This window comes from Anastrepha ludens, chromosome 2, assembly GCF_028408465.1.
Source record: "Anastrepha ludens isolate Willacy chromosome 2, idAnaLude1.1, whole genome shotgun sequence".
NCBI classification, from domain to species: domain Eukaryota; kingdom Metazoa; phylum Arthropoda; class Insecta; order Diptera; family Tephritidae; genus Anastrepha; species Anastrepha ludens.
The window spans coordinates 12,724,000-12,741,390 of NC_071498.1; the positions used below are offsets into that span (position 1 = coordinate 12,724,000).

General features: G+C 42.2%; 2 protein-coding genes across 2 annotated transcripts; both read left to right on the plus strand.

Annotated features, from left to right (window-relative positions):
* Nucleotides 1–12,111: 12,111 nt before the first annotated feature.
* LOC128871994 (uncharacterized) lies at nucleotides 12,112–13,554 on the plus strand. The gene has a single exon (XM_054114237.1). The coding sequence runs from the start codon at nucleotides 12,112–12,114 to the stop codon at nucleotides 13,552–13,554; it is 1,443 nt and encodes a 480-aa protein (XP_053970212.1).
* Nucleotides 13,555–13,974: 420 nt separating this feature from the next.
* Nucleotides 13,975–15,072, plus strand: LOC128854710 (uncharacterized). The gene has a single exon (XM_054089015.1). The coding sequence runs from the start codon at nucleotides 13,975–13,977 to the stop codon at nucleotides 15,070–15,072; it is 1,098 nt and encodes a 365-aa protein (XP_053944990.1).
* Nucleotides 15,073–17,391: the final 2,319 nt, after the last annotated feature.

Sequence of the window (17,391 nt, forward strand, 5' to 3'; positions counted from 1 at the left end):
ATTTTTCAATCCTTCGGAATTAAATTCTTAACTTCGATAGATCACAACCAGAAGGCTTTGCCTGATACGATTTTTAAACACGCAACGAGTTTTTAATATATTCCTCACTATTTTTCTCACGATTTATTAAAATTCAAACGAGACGTAAGTTCTTACATTTTTCCTCATTTTTCTTACAAACCCCTTAGAGTAACAAAAATACTTCCGAATACTTCAGAACCGGCATTAGCTGCTTCGGCTGGTCTATCTCCACTTGACGCTTTCATTCAAGGAGAAGCCTTGAAGGCCATCTGCAGGCTGCTACATAGTGGGAACTGGTACGGCCCCTGTCCGGCATTGAACAACAGACTATCTGGCTTTGGACGACTTCGATCCAACGATTCCCTCCATGCCCCATGAAGTCATGCCATCAATAGTCTTACTTGAAAAGAGATACAGTGTGGTGCTGCCAGAGGCTGAATTGTGGTCAAACTCAGAAAATGAGCCCGGCAGACACTGTTCTCGCATTCTCACGGATGGCTCCGGAACTGAGCACCGTTCTGGCTCTGGGGTCTACGTAGAATCCATCGAGACAAAACTGCACTTTGCTCTTGGAATGCATGCTTCTGTGTTTCAGGCGGAGGTGTATGCTGTTCAAGAAGCAATGGACATTGTTGTGAAAAACAGATGGAGAGGCAGATCTATATGTGCCTGTAGCGACAGCCAAGCTGCGCTCGTGGCCTTAGACAGCCCCCCAGCCACTTCAAGGGTAGTCGAGTCCTGTAAATCCAGGCTCAACTATGTCGGTAGACATAATAAACTGATACTAACATGGGTCCCGGACACGGGGGTATCTTGGACAACGATACCCCTGACTCCTTAGCTGTGATGGGCTCTAAGGCCGTTCTGCAACTCAGATCTGCAGCATTCTACAACATGCAACCCACAAGCGAGCTTGGCAGGCTGAAAAAAGGCTACAGATGGACTAAACTGATGTCATGTCCGACCGACTGTCGCAAATCCTCCTGTCATTAAGTGCATACGGCTGGTTGGACTGATGACGGGCCATTTTCTGTGGGCGAAGCACATGGAGAAGGTGGACATCTCAGACAGTGAACTTTTCCTAGCATGTGGAGAGGAGTATGAGGCGGGGGACCACTTTCTGTTGCTCTGCCCCGCCTTCGCTCAAGTCGTCGGGCTTGAGGTCTTTGGCACTGATATGTTAAGAAGCGACCACTTTGGCTCCTTGGCACCACAAGATCTCCTCAGATTTCTTCGGAGATCGAGTAGATTTAAATAAAATTAAAAGGTAATCCGAGTGCAGAATAATGGACTTAATGTTGGCTGAGTGCTGTACTTGCTAGTTGTCCAGCCAAAAATAAAAAAATAAATAATAATAAAAAAAATAGAAAGGGCTAAATATCTAGGACTTCCTTCGACTAAATCCACAGGCAAGATATATCGCGCGCAGTGCCGAAAAAAGGTTGAGGACTTTAAGTAAGTGGTCAAACACGGTCTACGTCCACGGTAAAATCCTGGCTGGTATTTTGGAGCTTCCCGGACAGATGGACTATGCACTCTCGCCTGCCCTTTCCATTACAACGTTCATGACCCTCCTATCCTCGAGGAAATAGTGGGAACGAGACGATGTAAGACAGTGCGAGTCCATTTCTGTATACACAGATGGCTCAAAGCTCAAAAGCAATGTGGGCGGAGGTGTATATTCCTAATATCAGGAGATCACCTTCAGTTTTCTGCTTCGCGATTACTGTAGTGTCTTTCAGGCTGAACTGATAATAAAAGCAGTGACACTAGTACAGTGTGATCCGATACCTGGAGATGATGTCTGCATTTTCACAGATAGCCAGGCGGCGATAAAAGTAGTCGAAAACCTCCAAGGTAGCTATGGAATGCCATACATCTCTTAACGAGATGGCTGAGTCATTTCATCTAAAGGTAATTAGGTTCTCTGGCTATTGTGAAACTGAGGGTAACTGCAGAGCCGATGAGTTAGCGAAACTCGGCACTAAATTGATGGATGAGTAAGTAGACATTGATACCCTTGCAAACATTTAAGCTGCTTATCTGTGAGGAAATTGTAAGAAGAACCAATAAAAGAGTTTAATGAAACTGCATGCAGAATCGGTCGACAATCATGACAGATTCTCAATGCTAAACGCAGTGAATCTCTGCTAAGACGAGATGGGCATAGTCTGAGCACACTGATTTCTGATATCACGGAGCACTACCTAATAGGTAGGGCACACCTAAAGAATAGGTGTGTAAGCGCATGGCTTCTACAGAAGCTGTCTAGATGAGGGAGAGAAAGAGAAGACGTTCTCGCACCTTTCGAGCCATTGGCCTGCTCTATCCTGGCGTAAGTTTACCATGGCAGGTGTGCGATTTTTACGATGGATCTAAATATCGAACAAAGAATTTGTCTTAAATTTTGTGTTACAAGTGGTATAAGGCTTTTGCAGAGGGCAGAGAAGTCGTGAAAGATTTGCGCCGATCTGTTCGCCCATCAACGTCTTCAACTCATGAAAACGTCGACGAAGTCAAGGAAATGGTGCTGAAAAATCATAACACGGTGTGACAAAAAAAAAAAAAATTAAATATACTTTTATGGAGACCTAGCACAACTTGTGGGCATAGAAAAACTAAAAAAAATGGTATAGCAGAAATTTCCAATACACCCCCAAAATCTCATTTTATGGCCATAAAACCGTTTTTCAGTAGGTTGATGTGAAGAATCACTCCTAACTTCGCCAATTTCTATCCGATTTCGAATTTGTTTTTTTAATTCGACAGAACAAAAACAAACCTTTTTGACAGTATCTTGACAATTTTTCTGAAATGACAACTGACGAGACTGTAGACGGAAGTATTTGGAATTTTTTTATTTTTTCTCTATTTTTCAACTTTGCCATAATTTTTACGATATTATCCGTTAGTGAGGATTTTTTTTAGTACACCACTGTTATAGTAAATTTAATTTTGCGTCCAATGAGCTATGTTTGACTGTAATTGAATTAAAATTAATGGAGTTGTGTGAGTTTTAAGATTTTAGTTTTTTTTTTACTAATTTGGTATGTAGGCTTCGAAGCATGAAAATGATAACAAGTGTCATTATAAACACATAATATTTATTGGAGTATTGTGCAGTGCAGCACTGTACGGTATGGTACGGTGCAGTACACAACGGAACTGGTTCCAAACTTAAAAATGCATTGGAAACGGCCCTTTGGAGTTTAGTATGGTACGGTACATTTGTCATTCTCTTCATCAGTTTTGAATACTTCTCTGTAAAAAATTCGATCATCATCATTCATCTGAAGTCGTGTTCAACTAAATTCCATTGTTTAAATCGAGAAGCGAGCGTTTCAGATTGTCTTCCCGATAGAAGTAAATCACGAGAAAGATCCTGAAAATCTGAATTTGATACAATGTGTCGTTCTGAAGACTTAGAACCAGACGGAAAGTACTCTTCATCATCAGGTTTATTGTTATCAGTTTGATCATCATCAGCAATGAGTTGAACTTCCTTCAGTTCATGACCTGCAGTTGAGTCAATCATATCGTCCAAGACTACGGGGTTCTTAACAGTTGCAACATTAGCATACTTTATGTGCTTTCGAGCTTTATAATGATGACCGTTTACGTCCGTTTTATAAAAATAACAATCATCTGGTTTATGATAAGGCTGATGATGCCACATCATCGGAGAATATTGAGAAATTCGACTTTTCTGGCAACGTTTTGATTTATATCTCTTGAATTTCAATGAAACAAACAATAAAACTTTGACGTTTTAATAAGGTTAAATTATAATAACAAACTTCTTTTGTTAATCAATGTACAGTGTGAACTTTGGTACACTTGGGAGCTTTTTCATATTTCTATTAAAAAAAAAGTGCTATAATATGTCAGATATTTTCGTAAGTTCTAACCAGTTCTGTTGTATGCAGTACAGTGTACTCTTATGTATACATATATACTCCAATAAATATTACGTATCTATAATAACGCATCAAAACACGTCCTTATTCCCATTTAGCGTAAGTTATACCTACATACCAAATTATTAAAAAAAAAAACTAAAATCTTAAAACTCACACAACTCCATTAATTTTAATTCAATTACAGTCAAATATAGCTCATTGGACGCAAAATTAAATTTACTATAACAGTGGTGTACTAAAAAAATCCTCACTAACGGATAATATCGTAAAAATTATGGCAAAGTTGAAAAAATAGAGAAAAAATAAAAAAATTCCAAATACTTCCGTCTACAGTCTCGTCAGTTGTCATTTCAGAAAAATTGTCAAGATACTGTCAAAAAGGTTTGTTTTTGTTCTGTCGAATTAAAAAAACAAATTCGAAATCGGATAGAAATTGGCGAAGTTAGGAGTGATTCTTCACATCAACCTACTGAAAAACGGTTTTATGGCCATAAAATGAGATTTTGGGGGTGTATTGGAAATTTCTCCTATACCATTTTTCTTAGTTTTTCAAAACCTACAAGTTGTACTAGGTCTCCATAAAAGTATAATTTCACTGTCGCACAGTGTAATTTAAGTTCAGGGAGGTAACTCGTGACGTTATCGTGTCTCACGCAACAACAATTCGCAACATTTTACACCATCAATTGGGTATAAGATGCGTGGCTGCTCGACTCATTCCAACAATGTTGGATTTCTTTCAAAAAATTCAACGGAAGAAGATGGCTGAAAACAAGCTTGAGCAAGTGAATTCGGACCCAACGTTTATCCAGCGCATCATAACAGGTGATGAGACGTGAGTAAATGAGTTTGACATGCAAACCAGTCAAAAGGTGGTTGAATGGTGCTATCCACATGAGCCGAAACCCAAAAAGTGTCAAAAGTGAAAGTCATGCTACTCGTATTCTTTGATTATTATAGGGTTGTGTACTCGGAATTTGTTTCAAATGGTTCTGCGGTAAGTAAAGAATATTAATTGAAAATTACGCGACGTTTGAGAGAGAATGTGAAAGAAAACTCATGGATCTTGCTCCATATTGTGAATACTTTTTTGACCAAAAACTCGAAAAATATCATCGAACAACCACCGCATTCACCGGATTTAGCCCGCTGTGACTTCTTCCTTTTCCTAAAACTTACATTATTTCCTTAATTTTTTTAATTTTATATGAAGAGTGTTATGAATTAATAACAAAAGTGTTATGCGTCTTGCTGTTGTTCAACAAATGGCAAGTCCTACTGTTTAGTGCCACCTCCGGGCAGTTGGTTTTTATAAGAAGCTGTTTCATATTATAAATGTACGCAAGTGCTTAAATCCTCATTCACTCGTCAAGAGAAACAAAATCTACATGATTTGATGTTTATAGTCAGCTTCAAGTCCGTACCCATCACAGGACAGTCACCTACAAACTCATACAGCTACGGCGGCCGCTTCATCTCAAATCGCATGCAATTTAATGCGTCTGAGGCCAAGATCTTGCTGTCTTGCTTGCGTATATAGTGTGGTTCGGTTGACAATTTTTTATTTGATTCTACTTATAATGTTAATTTAAAACAGAGATAAGGTTTTTGTTAACACTAAAGCAGTAAAAGAGAGAACATAAAGTAAAAAATCTCTACACATATTATTCAAAATCAGCGATCTGAGTTTCAACGAAAGAAATACCATTTTTCTAAGCAACCGCTTTGTGATCAACCGCTTTTAAACCCAAATTATTGTTTCCAGTGGCATACAGTTTTATTAAACCAAAAAACTACTTCAATTAACTTTAAATTCTCTCTGAATTACTGCAATAAAATAGTATTCTGCAATTAGTTTTGTCCTTTGGGATTACCCTTTCCTCGCCTTTTGTAATCACTACTAAGAAAATGCTTGAAGACAAAATTTTAATGGCAATTTATTTCAGAGAAAAAAACCAGCTCCGATTCAATCGTTTAATATTTGTTCACCAAATCTTTATATGCATTCATTCGAACGAGTGCTTTTGGTCAACAACATCAAGAGCTGAGCTCAAAAAGCCATCGAAAATCACTTCGACCAACAACCGCAAATGTTTTTTCAAGCTATTACGATGCTTTCAAAGTAAACAAAAATAAAATTTATTTATGTGAGTATAAAGTAAAATTAGAAAAGCGTTGTACTAATGCACTGATAAATTAAACACACACCAACACACACACATACACATATTGAATATGTACGTGTATTTATATGGGATTGAGCAAATATTTGTGCGCGTTTGTGCCCTTACATCGCACGCACACACACACACATGCACACTTGTCTGCAGCAATTTTTAGTGCAATCGCTTTATTTGCACAACACTCGAATGCGGTGCACCACATTAAAACGTCACATCGGCACTCGTCACATCGACCCCACACAACCCATCGCATCATATCACGTCGCATCACATTAATGCGGACTTTAATGCACATCAAAGTGGCAAATAGTACTCCAACGAATATCATCCCCAGCTCCGACTTCGTCTTCGACTTAAGCGTCAGTGGCTTGGCTTTATACGAAGCTGTGACTGTGGCTGTACCTGTGACTGTGGTTGTGGCTGTGGCCGTAGCATTCGCTTTGCTCCGTTGGTTTTTCTACTGCTTTGCTTTCTATGCTTTGACAATCAGGCAACTGCTTTCTCTGCAAATTTTTATTTTTTCTGTTGCATTGACTTAAACTGCAATTTAGCTAAGAGTCTGCTAGCAGCAATCGCATGGCTTTATGTCATTGTTTGCTTTGTGGCGTAAGGAGTGGATGTTGTCATTTAGTCATGAGATTTAAGACTGCATCGGCATTAATTTAATTGACGTGCATTGAGAGGCAAGAGCGGTGAATAAAGAAAGGTGAAAGTAAATCTTAAAATTATTGTGCTTTTGTCCTGATTTTTCAAATTGTAGTTATAGTATAGAACTCCTTTGTTGCGCAGAGCGATTTTAGTTATTGCGAAATTATTTGCTATGTGAAATCTATGCAGTTCATAAAGGAAGGTTGCAATACAATTTCATAACTTCTGGGTCTAAGTATGCCCTGCTCTTAGAACTCTGTCTTAACAAATATTGTAAGGCGCAAATTTTTCAAGCACTGGCCTCTAAGTTGATGAAACAGCTTTTGAACTGCCGTAAATCCATTGAAAGACTTCGCCGACAACTAAATTTAGACTAGAATTGCTTAGACGCAGCTCAAGAAGTGCAACACGAAACAAGAGGTTCGATGCACTAGAGCTCGAAGTTGCTTAAGGCGAGAAAAAGTGGTAGACTTATAGAAAATGGGATTGAGTTAGGTATAGAATTCAACTTTATGCATTAATAAATAAATCAATAACGAAGAAATGTAAGAGGCAGATCTCGAGAGTGCCATTTCCTTAATTTATTGGTCTGAATTTAGAGTTTCTATTTGTTATCTAAGTTTATATTGCACGAAAGTGCAGAGCATTCTTGACAAAATCGATGACTGATGCATGAGAAAAGGTCTTTACGTTAATCCGAACAAAACAACCATAGTATTGTTTACGAGAAAACGTAAATTGGATGAAGTTAGTCTTCCAACACTGAAAGGTATATTATGACACCTGCTCTTTCCAATAAAGTCAAATATCGAGGAGTAATCTTGGATAAGAAGCTGACTTGGGAGATACACGTTTCACTGAAGGTGAATCGTGCATTGAAGATTTTTGAGCAATGCCGTAGAGCCTTTGGCAAAACCTGGGGTCTGAAACCTGCTGTGGTCCTATGGATATACACAGCACTTATCAGACCAATCATCACTTGAAGTTGCCATCTGAGCAGTATTCACTGTTTTTGGCGCCCAAAGACGACCTGATACCCACAGTTTCATTTGGAAGGAAATTTGATGTCAGCAATGGAGCAGTCCAGAATGCATGCAGGGAGGTTTGACGGATATTTCCTTTACCGATGGGTCCAAAAATGAAATAGGGTCTGAAGCCGGATGGTACTTAAACGATAGTAATAGGTATCACTATGCTATGGGGGAAATGGCAGCTGTTTTCCAAACAGAAGGTTGTTCATGAATGTAAGAGGAAGTTTAATTGTGTCGCAAGACAACACAGGCTTGTACTTATATGGATCCCGGAACACTCCTGTGTTCAAGGAAACGAAATTACCGATAAATCGGCCAACCGTGGATCTTCCCCAACATGGGCCAGAGCCAATAATCGGAATCATCTCCGCAGGAATCATGAACTTGATCAGCGATTATGTAGGCAATCTACATAAAGAGCGATGGTCCGGTCTAGAACACTGCAGAGCTCCAAAGTGTTTTGTGGCAAGTCCGAACAGAAAACTATCGAACTAACGAAGGAAAACGTTGGGTTGATGGTCGGTATCATTGCATGACACAACCCATGGAGTTAGTATATGACCACCATTGGAATCATTGAGGATCCAATGTGCCTGTCATGCTTGGAGGAGGCAGATATCACTGAGCACTTCCTATGTGCGTGTCCTGCCTTTGCTAGAGCACGGCTACGAGTTTTGGGTTCCGATGTCATGAAAATTAGTAATATTCGTTCTCTAAAACTGGAGGATATTTACAGATTTACCAAAGAATCTGGAAAATTTTTACAGGACCAACTACTTCTATCTCTCTCTATCTCTATCTCTATCTCTATCTCTATCTCTATCTCTATCTCTATCTCTATCTCTATCTCTATCTCTATCTCTATCTCTATCTCTATCTCTATCTCTATCTCTATCTCTATCTCTATCTCTATCTCTATCTCTATCTCTATCTCTATCTCTATCTCTATCTCTATCTCAATCTCTATCTCTATCTCTATCTCTATCTCTATCTCTATCTCTATCTCTATCTCTATCTCTATCTCTATCTCTATCTCTATCTCTATCTCTATCTCTATCTCTATCTCTATCTCTATCTCTATCTCTATCTCTACCTCTATCTCTATTTCTATCTCTATCTCTGTCTCTATTCTTTCCTATCTCTTTCTCTGATACTTTTCTCCTTTCCTCCTTGAGCATCCGTTCAAATTTCAATTTTTATATTATATTGTAATATAATATTAAGCATAATACTGAGTTCATTATTTAATAGATTTGACTTACACAAAAAAAACAAGACAAGACAAAAGAAAGTTAGCAAGCAATACTATTTTTGCTGTACCAAAAAACGCGTACGTCCCAAAAGACAAAATGAAAACAAAAATATTGGGCAAAATCGTGCGGTATTTCATTGAAACTAGGCAACGGATTTCGAGATCAGACCAGATTGAAAGGGTGGTGAATTTATCTGGTGATACTCTTCCGATGCTTTTCGGAATTTTGCGTTACTGAAATGAGCTTGAGTCGGCCCACCATTTGGTATACATACGCTGCTACGCAAACAGAATGCAATAAAAAAGTTTAGTTTTATTTAGACGCTTGGTTTGATTTAGAGAAGTCCATATTTATTCTAAAAGCCAATGGTGATTAAATCTCTTGGTGGCGTTGTAACTAATTCCATCGTTGCTAGCAAATGTCCAACATCTCTTAACGATATGACAGAGGATTTCCGCATTCATTTGATAAGGGTACCAAAGCATAGTGACATACAAGGGAGCTGTAAGGCAGACAAATTAGCGAGAGCTGTCACTACAACTCGCCTTCTTCCGGGCTTGAAGACTGCAGGTATCCCCTTCTCAACCATCAAAGTGTGTGGTAAAAGCAGCACTGTCACTTCATACAACACGAAATGGGTTGATAGTCTGAAATGTAATGCTACAAATAGAATTTGGGCAATATGATACCTTAGGCACTCAAGAGAGCGTCTTCTACCTACCTACCTACTTTGTTTACAAAGGATGATCGGATTGGAGGTACTTTTTCCAATAGGGTTCTTTAATAGATCACGCATGACTACTGTTGGGAACCCCTGATTAAATAAAAAATAAATAAATAATTGGCGCGTACACTTCTGTTAGGTGTTTGGCCGAGCTCCTCCTCCTATTTGTGGTGTGCGTTTTGATGTTGTTCCACAAATGGAGGGACCTACAGTTTCAAGCCGACTCCGAACGGCAAATATTTTTATGAGGAGCTTTTTCATGGCAGGAATACACTCGGAGGTTTGCCATTGCCTACCGAGGGAACCCCTGATTAGTTGTAAAAATATTGGGAACCCCTGATTACTTGTAAAATTATTTGTTGTACTATATACTTTATGTATTTGATTAACGCTAATTCTGTGTATGCGTGTTTGTACACAACTAGTATGTCCGCACAATAGGTAACGGTCAATGCAGAGTTTCTATTTCGTTGTTTCTTGTTCGCGTACATATGTACAAACGCGCATATATAGAATTAGCGCTAATTTGTATGTGTCCTTCGCCGAATTTGCCGCTGCGTTAATGACTGGTTCGATTTCAAAAATCAGTCGTTAGCCAGCGGAGGGAGTGGACACACTGCGAAATAAACGCCCGGCAAGTTAAATTCGCAAGCGTACATTTTATTCCCTCAATTTTTCACAAAAACTTTATTTCGCAGCCGTTCGAAAGTACATTTGTTCGCCATTTGTTCCAGCCAGGACCTAGGAAACCATGGCGACACCAGTTTCAAAGGCCACTACACCTGCCTCAGTAGCCGACCAGCAAAGGGTGTCGGATGCTGGCACTGCCGTCGGTGTAGTGGATTTGCCAAGTTCTCCCGTTGCCGAGGGAGTCACCACTCGTGCTTCATCTGCCGCTCGCCAAGAAGTGATGTTTCAGGCTATGCAAAAACGCATCGCCGCGCTCGAACGCAGCCTGAAAGTTGCCCAAAAAATAAGGGAACACGAGTTAACGAACGAAGCCCAGCGCGCTGATGCGCAAAGCATGGTGGAGAGCAGTATTTAGTGAATCCAACACTCCTCGATGAGCTCGTTGGAAAGTTACCCATGAGCAAGGGTATCGAATGGGCAGTCTTTGCGTCATCTTTACAGCCTTACGCAACTGTTCAGCATTTTAGCGATTGGCTCACTCAACTTGCCAATGTCATCTGCACGGTTTACGATGGAGAAGCAGCGAAAGATTCGAAGCGTCGGGTTGTGTTGCACGCTGCCGAATCTCAACGTCATTCAGCCGGCCCTATTTGCCAGGGCCAACATAAGCCAGTCGATTGTACCCAGTTTAGCCAACTTACAGTGCCGGAAAGGTGGGAGGAAGTGAAACGACGTCACCTTTGTTTTTCTTGTCTCAACGTTGGACATGGGTCACGCAATTGCCAACGGCGCAAACTATGTTCAACTGACGGGTGCAAACGGTGGCATCATAAATTGTTGCACGATATTGGGAAAACTATCGATGGGTCATCAAACCAGTCACCGCGGCCTCGAGATCGCCAACGACGTACTTCCATTGCCGATCTGCATACAGGTATTGGTACGAGGACGCAGCCAGCGTCTCGTATTGAACAGCAAGGTGATGCGGGTGCAGCGGTCCTTAGTTGCAGTACAGATAACAATAGCAAGTTATTATTTCGGATTCTGCCGGTCGTGCTGTATGGGAACCAACAGCGCGTTGAGACGTACGCACTTTTAGATGAAGGTTCGTCAATAACAATGATTGATACCACACTAATTGAAGAGCTCGGCTTACGTGGCCGGACTGAACGCTTGAGCCTACAGTGGTTCGGAGGACGTGCCGCTCAGGAGCCGGCTATGGTGGTAGATCTACTCGTGAGTGGTGCCGGTATGCAAAAGAGACATAAGTTACGAAGGGTTTATGGTGTTTCAAACTTGCAGCTCCCTTCTCAGAGTCTGAATAAAGCCGATTTCCGTTGCCATGAAAGCCAATTGAATAAGCTGGCAGTTGAACCATACGCACAAGTCAAGCCAAAGCTGCTAATCGGACTCGACCACTGTCGAGTTGAAGGAAGGTACCAGACTGGTCTGCTCTGGAAACGTTCCGACATACAGCTACCTGCCAGCTATTCTATGGCTTTGAAAAGATTAGCGGGTGTTGAAGCAAAAATGAGGCGCGATACAGATTTTGACGCTGAATATAACCGCATCATAAGTTCTTACGTCATGAAGGACTACGCACGAAAGCTGTCGCCAGAAGAAACCGCTTTAACTTGCAACAGAACATGGTAACTGCCTCATTTTGCCGTGAAGAATCCAAATAAGCCAGGCAAGTTACGCATGGTGTTCGACGCAGCTGCTGAGGTGGACGGTGTGTCCCTTAATTCACAGCTTATGAAGGGTCCGCAAGAGTATCGGTCTTTGCCTGCTATACTATTCCACTTTCGGGAAGGAGCAACGGGCGTGTTTGGGGACATTAAAGAGATGTTTCACCAGGTGCTGGTTCAACGTGACGACAGATGTGCGCAACGATTTCTTTGGCGCCAAGGTGATACTACCAGACAGCTCGAGGTATATGAGATGCGCGTAATGACCTTTGGAGTAGCATGTTCGCCTTGTGCCGCCAATTATGTGAACACGATCAATGCGTTGGAATATTGCAACAAAGTCAAGGGTGCTACCCGAGCCGTGAAATCGATACTGGACTACCATTATGTCGATGACTATGTCGATAGCTTTGACACAGAGGAAGAAGCAGCTGACATAACGAAACAAGTTCGAGCAATACATAAGATGGCCGGTTTCGATCTTTGTAATTTCGCGTCAAACTCATTAAGAGTGACAGAAGCACTTAGTGGTGACGGGAATATCCGTCAAATAGCAAATAAAGAAAGAGTACTGGTGGACAGAGTCCTCGGTTTGTTTTGGCAGGCATCAACCGACACTTTTGGGTTTAAACTGAGATTCAACAACGTAGATTCCAACGTTTTGGACGGAGGGCGCCGTCCGACGAAGCGAGAACTTTTCAGTGTGGTCATGTCGATCTTCGACCCGCTGGGCTTTCTTAGCAACTTTGTAGTGAGCGCTAAGATCCTCATGCGGGAAGTGTGGAAGAATGACATCCGGTGGGACGAGCCACTGCCAAACAACGTAAACACCGCATGGGAAAGATGGCGTAAACAACTGTCAATGGTCGCCGAATATACCGTCCCTCGATACTATTATCGAAATGGGAAACCTGAAGTTTTGCAGCTCCATGTTTTCGTCGACGCCAGCGAGGATGCCTTTGCCGCGGTAGCCTACTGGAGGTCAACTAATGCCGCCGGTGAGGTTGAAGTCGCATTTATATCTGCAAAAACTAAATGCGCGCCGATGAAGTCATTGACGGTCCCTCGATTGGAGCTTCAGGCAGCTGTATTGGGTACGCGTTTGATGAATTGCCTACGAGAGGAGCACTCCTTGCACATCGATGACTGCGTCATTTGGAGTGACTCCAAAACAGTGATCCAGTGGCTTCGCAGTGAACATCGGCGCTATAAGCCATTTGTGCAGCATCGGATCGCCGAGATATTAGCCACAACTACTACTGCAAATTGGAGATGGCTACCTACCGAGCACAATGTCGCTGATGAGGCTACTCGAGCTAATAACTTTGTCGACTTCAGCTCGTCCGCCCGTTGGTCCTGCGGCCCACCATTTTTGTTACGAGAAGAGCAGTATTGGCCGACAGAGAGCTCTACATGCAATCATCATGAGGAAGCTGACAAGGAACTACGTCCTTAATTCGCCCTTGCAATCGTAAGCTGTACGTTTCTAGACTATAACCGATTCTCTACATTCAGTAAACTGGTGAGAACGACAGCATGGGTCCCGCGATTCATTGACGTTTGCCGCCGCCGTAAACCGCCAGACCGAGGCTATGGGTTGACTGCCAAAGAAGTTGAGACTGCTAAGCTTTGTTTGTGCCGCCTCGTTCAACGCGGTGAATACGCCGAAGAGTTTCAGCACATCGAAAGCGGTCGCAACCTGCCACGCACCAGTTCGCTCATTCAACTTTCGCCGTATATAGACGAAGATGGTGTTCTTCGTGTACGAGGACGCATAGAAGCTGCCAGCTGGCTCCCAATAAGCGCGAGACGCCCTATCATACTACCGCCAAAGCGTTGTTTCTCAAATCTGGTCGCCATGCACTACCACGTCAAAATGCATCATCAAAATCTAGAAGCCACTATTTGTGAGATACGTCGCCTTTATTGGGTACCACGCCTCAGGAGTTTGCTGCGCAGTATAGTCGCCAATTGCGCCATTTGTCACTTAAGAAAAATCCATGCCGTATCGCCATTGATGGGCCCTCTTCCGATTGATAGACTCACTCCTTATGTCAGGCCATTCAGCTATACGGGCCTCGATTACTTTGGACCGATAACAGTAACTGTTCGCCGCGCCAACGAAAAAAGATGGGTGGCGTTATTTACGTGCCTGACAGTCAGGGCTGTGCATTTGGAGTTGGCTCATGACCTCAGCACTGACTCATGTATAATCGTATTGCGCAACTTTATAAATCGTCGCGGCGTACCCGTACGTGTGAGGTCCGATAATGGGAAGAACTTCGTCGGTGCTGACATGGAAGTAAAGTGCTTCAGTGAAGTCTTCGATTGCAATCGCCTGGAGGGTGAGCTGTCGCAAAGGGGCGTAGAGTGGATCTTTAACTCGCCTTTCAAACCGGCAGAGGGGGGCGCTTGGGAACGATTGGTGCAGTGCGTCAAGAGAGTACTACGATGCACTTTGAAGGAAACGTCGCCACGGGAGCACACGCTCAACTGCTTCCTAATCGAGGCGGAAAATATTGTGAATTCTCGGCCGTTGACGCACTTGCCCATCTATGTCAACCAGGAGCAGCCGCTGACTCCAAATGACTTCCTTCTCGGTGAAGCCAACACACCGCGAACTCCGATTGCCAGCGAAGTTCTGGAAACCAAATGCTTTCTTCGACAACAGTGGCGTCTTGCTCGACAACTAAGGGACCATTTTTGGAAACGATGGATAGCGGAATACCTTCCGACATTGACACGCCGGGTTAAGTGGTGCCAACGAACAAAAGCTCTGCAGATAGATGACCTCGTCTTCATATGCGACCCCAATATATCTCGTCGGGACTGGTGTCGAGGCAAGGTGGAACGCTTGTATGCAGGCGCGGGTGGTGAGGTCAGACGAGCTGACGTACGCACTTCGAGTGGATTAAAGCGCCGTGCCGTCTCCAAATTGGCAGTTCTGGACGTTGATGATGGTGAATCGGGTTGATTCACGGAGGCGGGAATGTTGGGAACCCCTGATTAGTTGTAAAAATATTGGGAACCCCTGATTACTTGTAAAATTATTTGTTGTACTATATACTTTATGTATTTGATTCCCGCTAATTCTGTGTATGCGTGTTTGTACCCAACTAGTATGTCCGCACAATAGGTAACGGTCAATGCAGAGTTTCTATTTCGTTGTTTCTTGTTCGCGTACATATGTACAAACGCGCATATATAGAATTAGCGCTAATTTGTATGTGTCCTTCGCCGAATTTGCCGCTGCGTTAATGACTGGTTCGATTTCAAAAATCAGTCGTTAGCCAGCGGAGGGAGTGGACACACTGCGAAATAAACGCCCGGCAAGTTAAATTCGCAAGCGTACATTTTATTCCCTCAATTTTTCACAACTACTGTCAAACTAAATACTTATTGTTTTCCAGTATTCATACACATTTCATCATGGAAAGACTTGCTCCACAACAACGTTTATAAATCGTTTAAATTGAAAAGTACCATCGCTCGCTCAGGCCAACTTCTGGTGTACATGACCGTCCTACCGAACGCACTATTCGGCAAACCATCGACAAGTTGGTTGAGCATAATTTTTCATTATTGGATGATACTCGACCGATGGATGCCAAATACCCGGATGAATCAATTCGGAGCCGATCTCAAAAATTTTGCCTATTTTATGGCACTTCTTGCTCGATTTTATGATAAGATCTTATTTTGAACTACAATATTTGGTTCTTACAAAGCGCCGCTACTTGCCATACAGCCCCTGAAACAATGGATTTATTGCGTCGTCGTTTCGGTGCGCAATCTATCTCTCGTCTCTGATCAGTTTCACCAATTTGATGTGATATCACACCTTTCTACATTTATTTGTCGAGGAATGTAAAGTCCTTAGACTTTATGTGGATAATCTACCCTGGACTGAGGCAGTAGAGCTAAAATTACTAAAGTTATTCACGAGATACCGTCCGAAGTACTCCAGCGAGTCGCGAGTCATTCAAAGTTGTTGTTTTCGAATAGTCCAATTACGGCGCAGTTGCGGCCAACACTTGAAAGAAATTATCTTAAAAATGCCATGAATGGTTCTACACAAAAATAATAAACAATGGGCAATCAATTTGAACTCTCGTTGTTCTTGGTTGGTTGGTTAGAGTGGTGATTCATCCAGAATCCAACTAGCACTTCCGCACCACATTTTTTCCCACTTCCTCGTTACCAACTTGTTTAACAGTTATTTACAGCAAAACTACATATGTCCAGTCTGTGCGGTTTAGGAACCTTATTAGGCTGTCGATGTCTAAGCGGGACAGTTGCGCGAGACTCTCGAACAGCGGTTTGCCCAGGGTTAACATTTTGTCCTTCCATAGGGCAGGGCATTCACAGAGGAAATGGAAGATTGTTTCCTTTTTCTCCGGTTGTTTACAACTATGACAGTATGTATTGTGAGGGATGCCCATTTTGGCGGCTCCTTTGACGGTCCTATAGACCAGAAGCCGGTTATGACTGCCGTTAGTCTACAGGCGTCCCGTCGTTTCATTTTTACCAATGTCGGCGATTGCTTGAGGCTGTAGGTTGATCATAACGTTCTGCTAATTTTGTATTTCGTCTGGTCTTTCCATCTACAATCCGCGCTTCGCAGGTATTTTAGGGAAATTGTACTCTTGACTGCACCTAATTGTGTGAGTACCGATTCTGCAAGAGCGTTATTCATGGCTGATCCCCATCTTGCCAGTTCATCTGCTTTTTTGTTACCTTCAATGTTCCGATGCCCGGAGTCAGATTAAGGTTACTTTATGGTTTTCACTCAAGGCGATGAGGCTATTCCTACTTTGTTCCACCACTCTAGATGTTGTTATAGCCGCGTCCAGTGCCTGGATTGCAGCTTGGCTATCCGAAAGAATATCGATATTGCCCTTAAAAGGGAAATCCGTGATTAATATCCTAAAATCTTCCCCAATTGCATGTACTTCCGCCAGGAAGACACTGCGGGTATTAGGGAGATGCACAAATTTTTCAATTCCAAGTCTATGAGAATATATACGAGCTCCAACACCACAATCCATTTTCCTGCCATCTGTATAGACTGTAGTATCGAAGTTGTTTAGAGAGAATCCCTTATTCCCTTCTTCTTTAGATTGAAAGAGTGTGGCAAAATTCCTATTGAAAGTAACCATCGGGACGATGCAGTTAGTTCTCACCGTGATTAACTGAGCTTGTCGCAATAATAGACTAGCGTGACCGCTTCATTTTCCAGCGACCCGCTTCATTTAACCTAAATGTACTCATGATTGCCGTCTTCTTTATATGT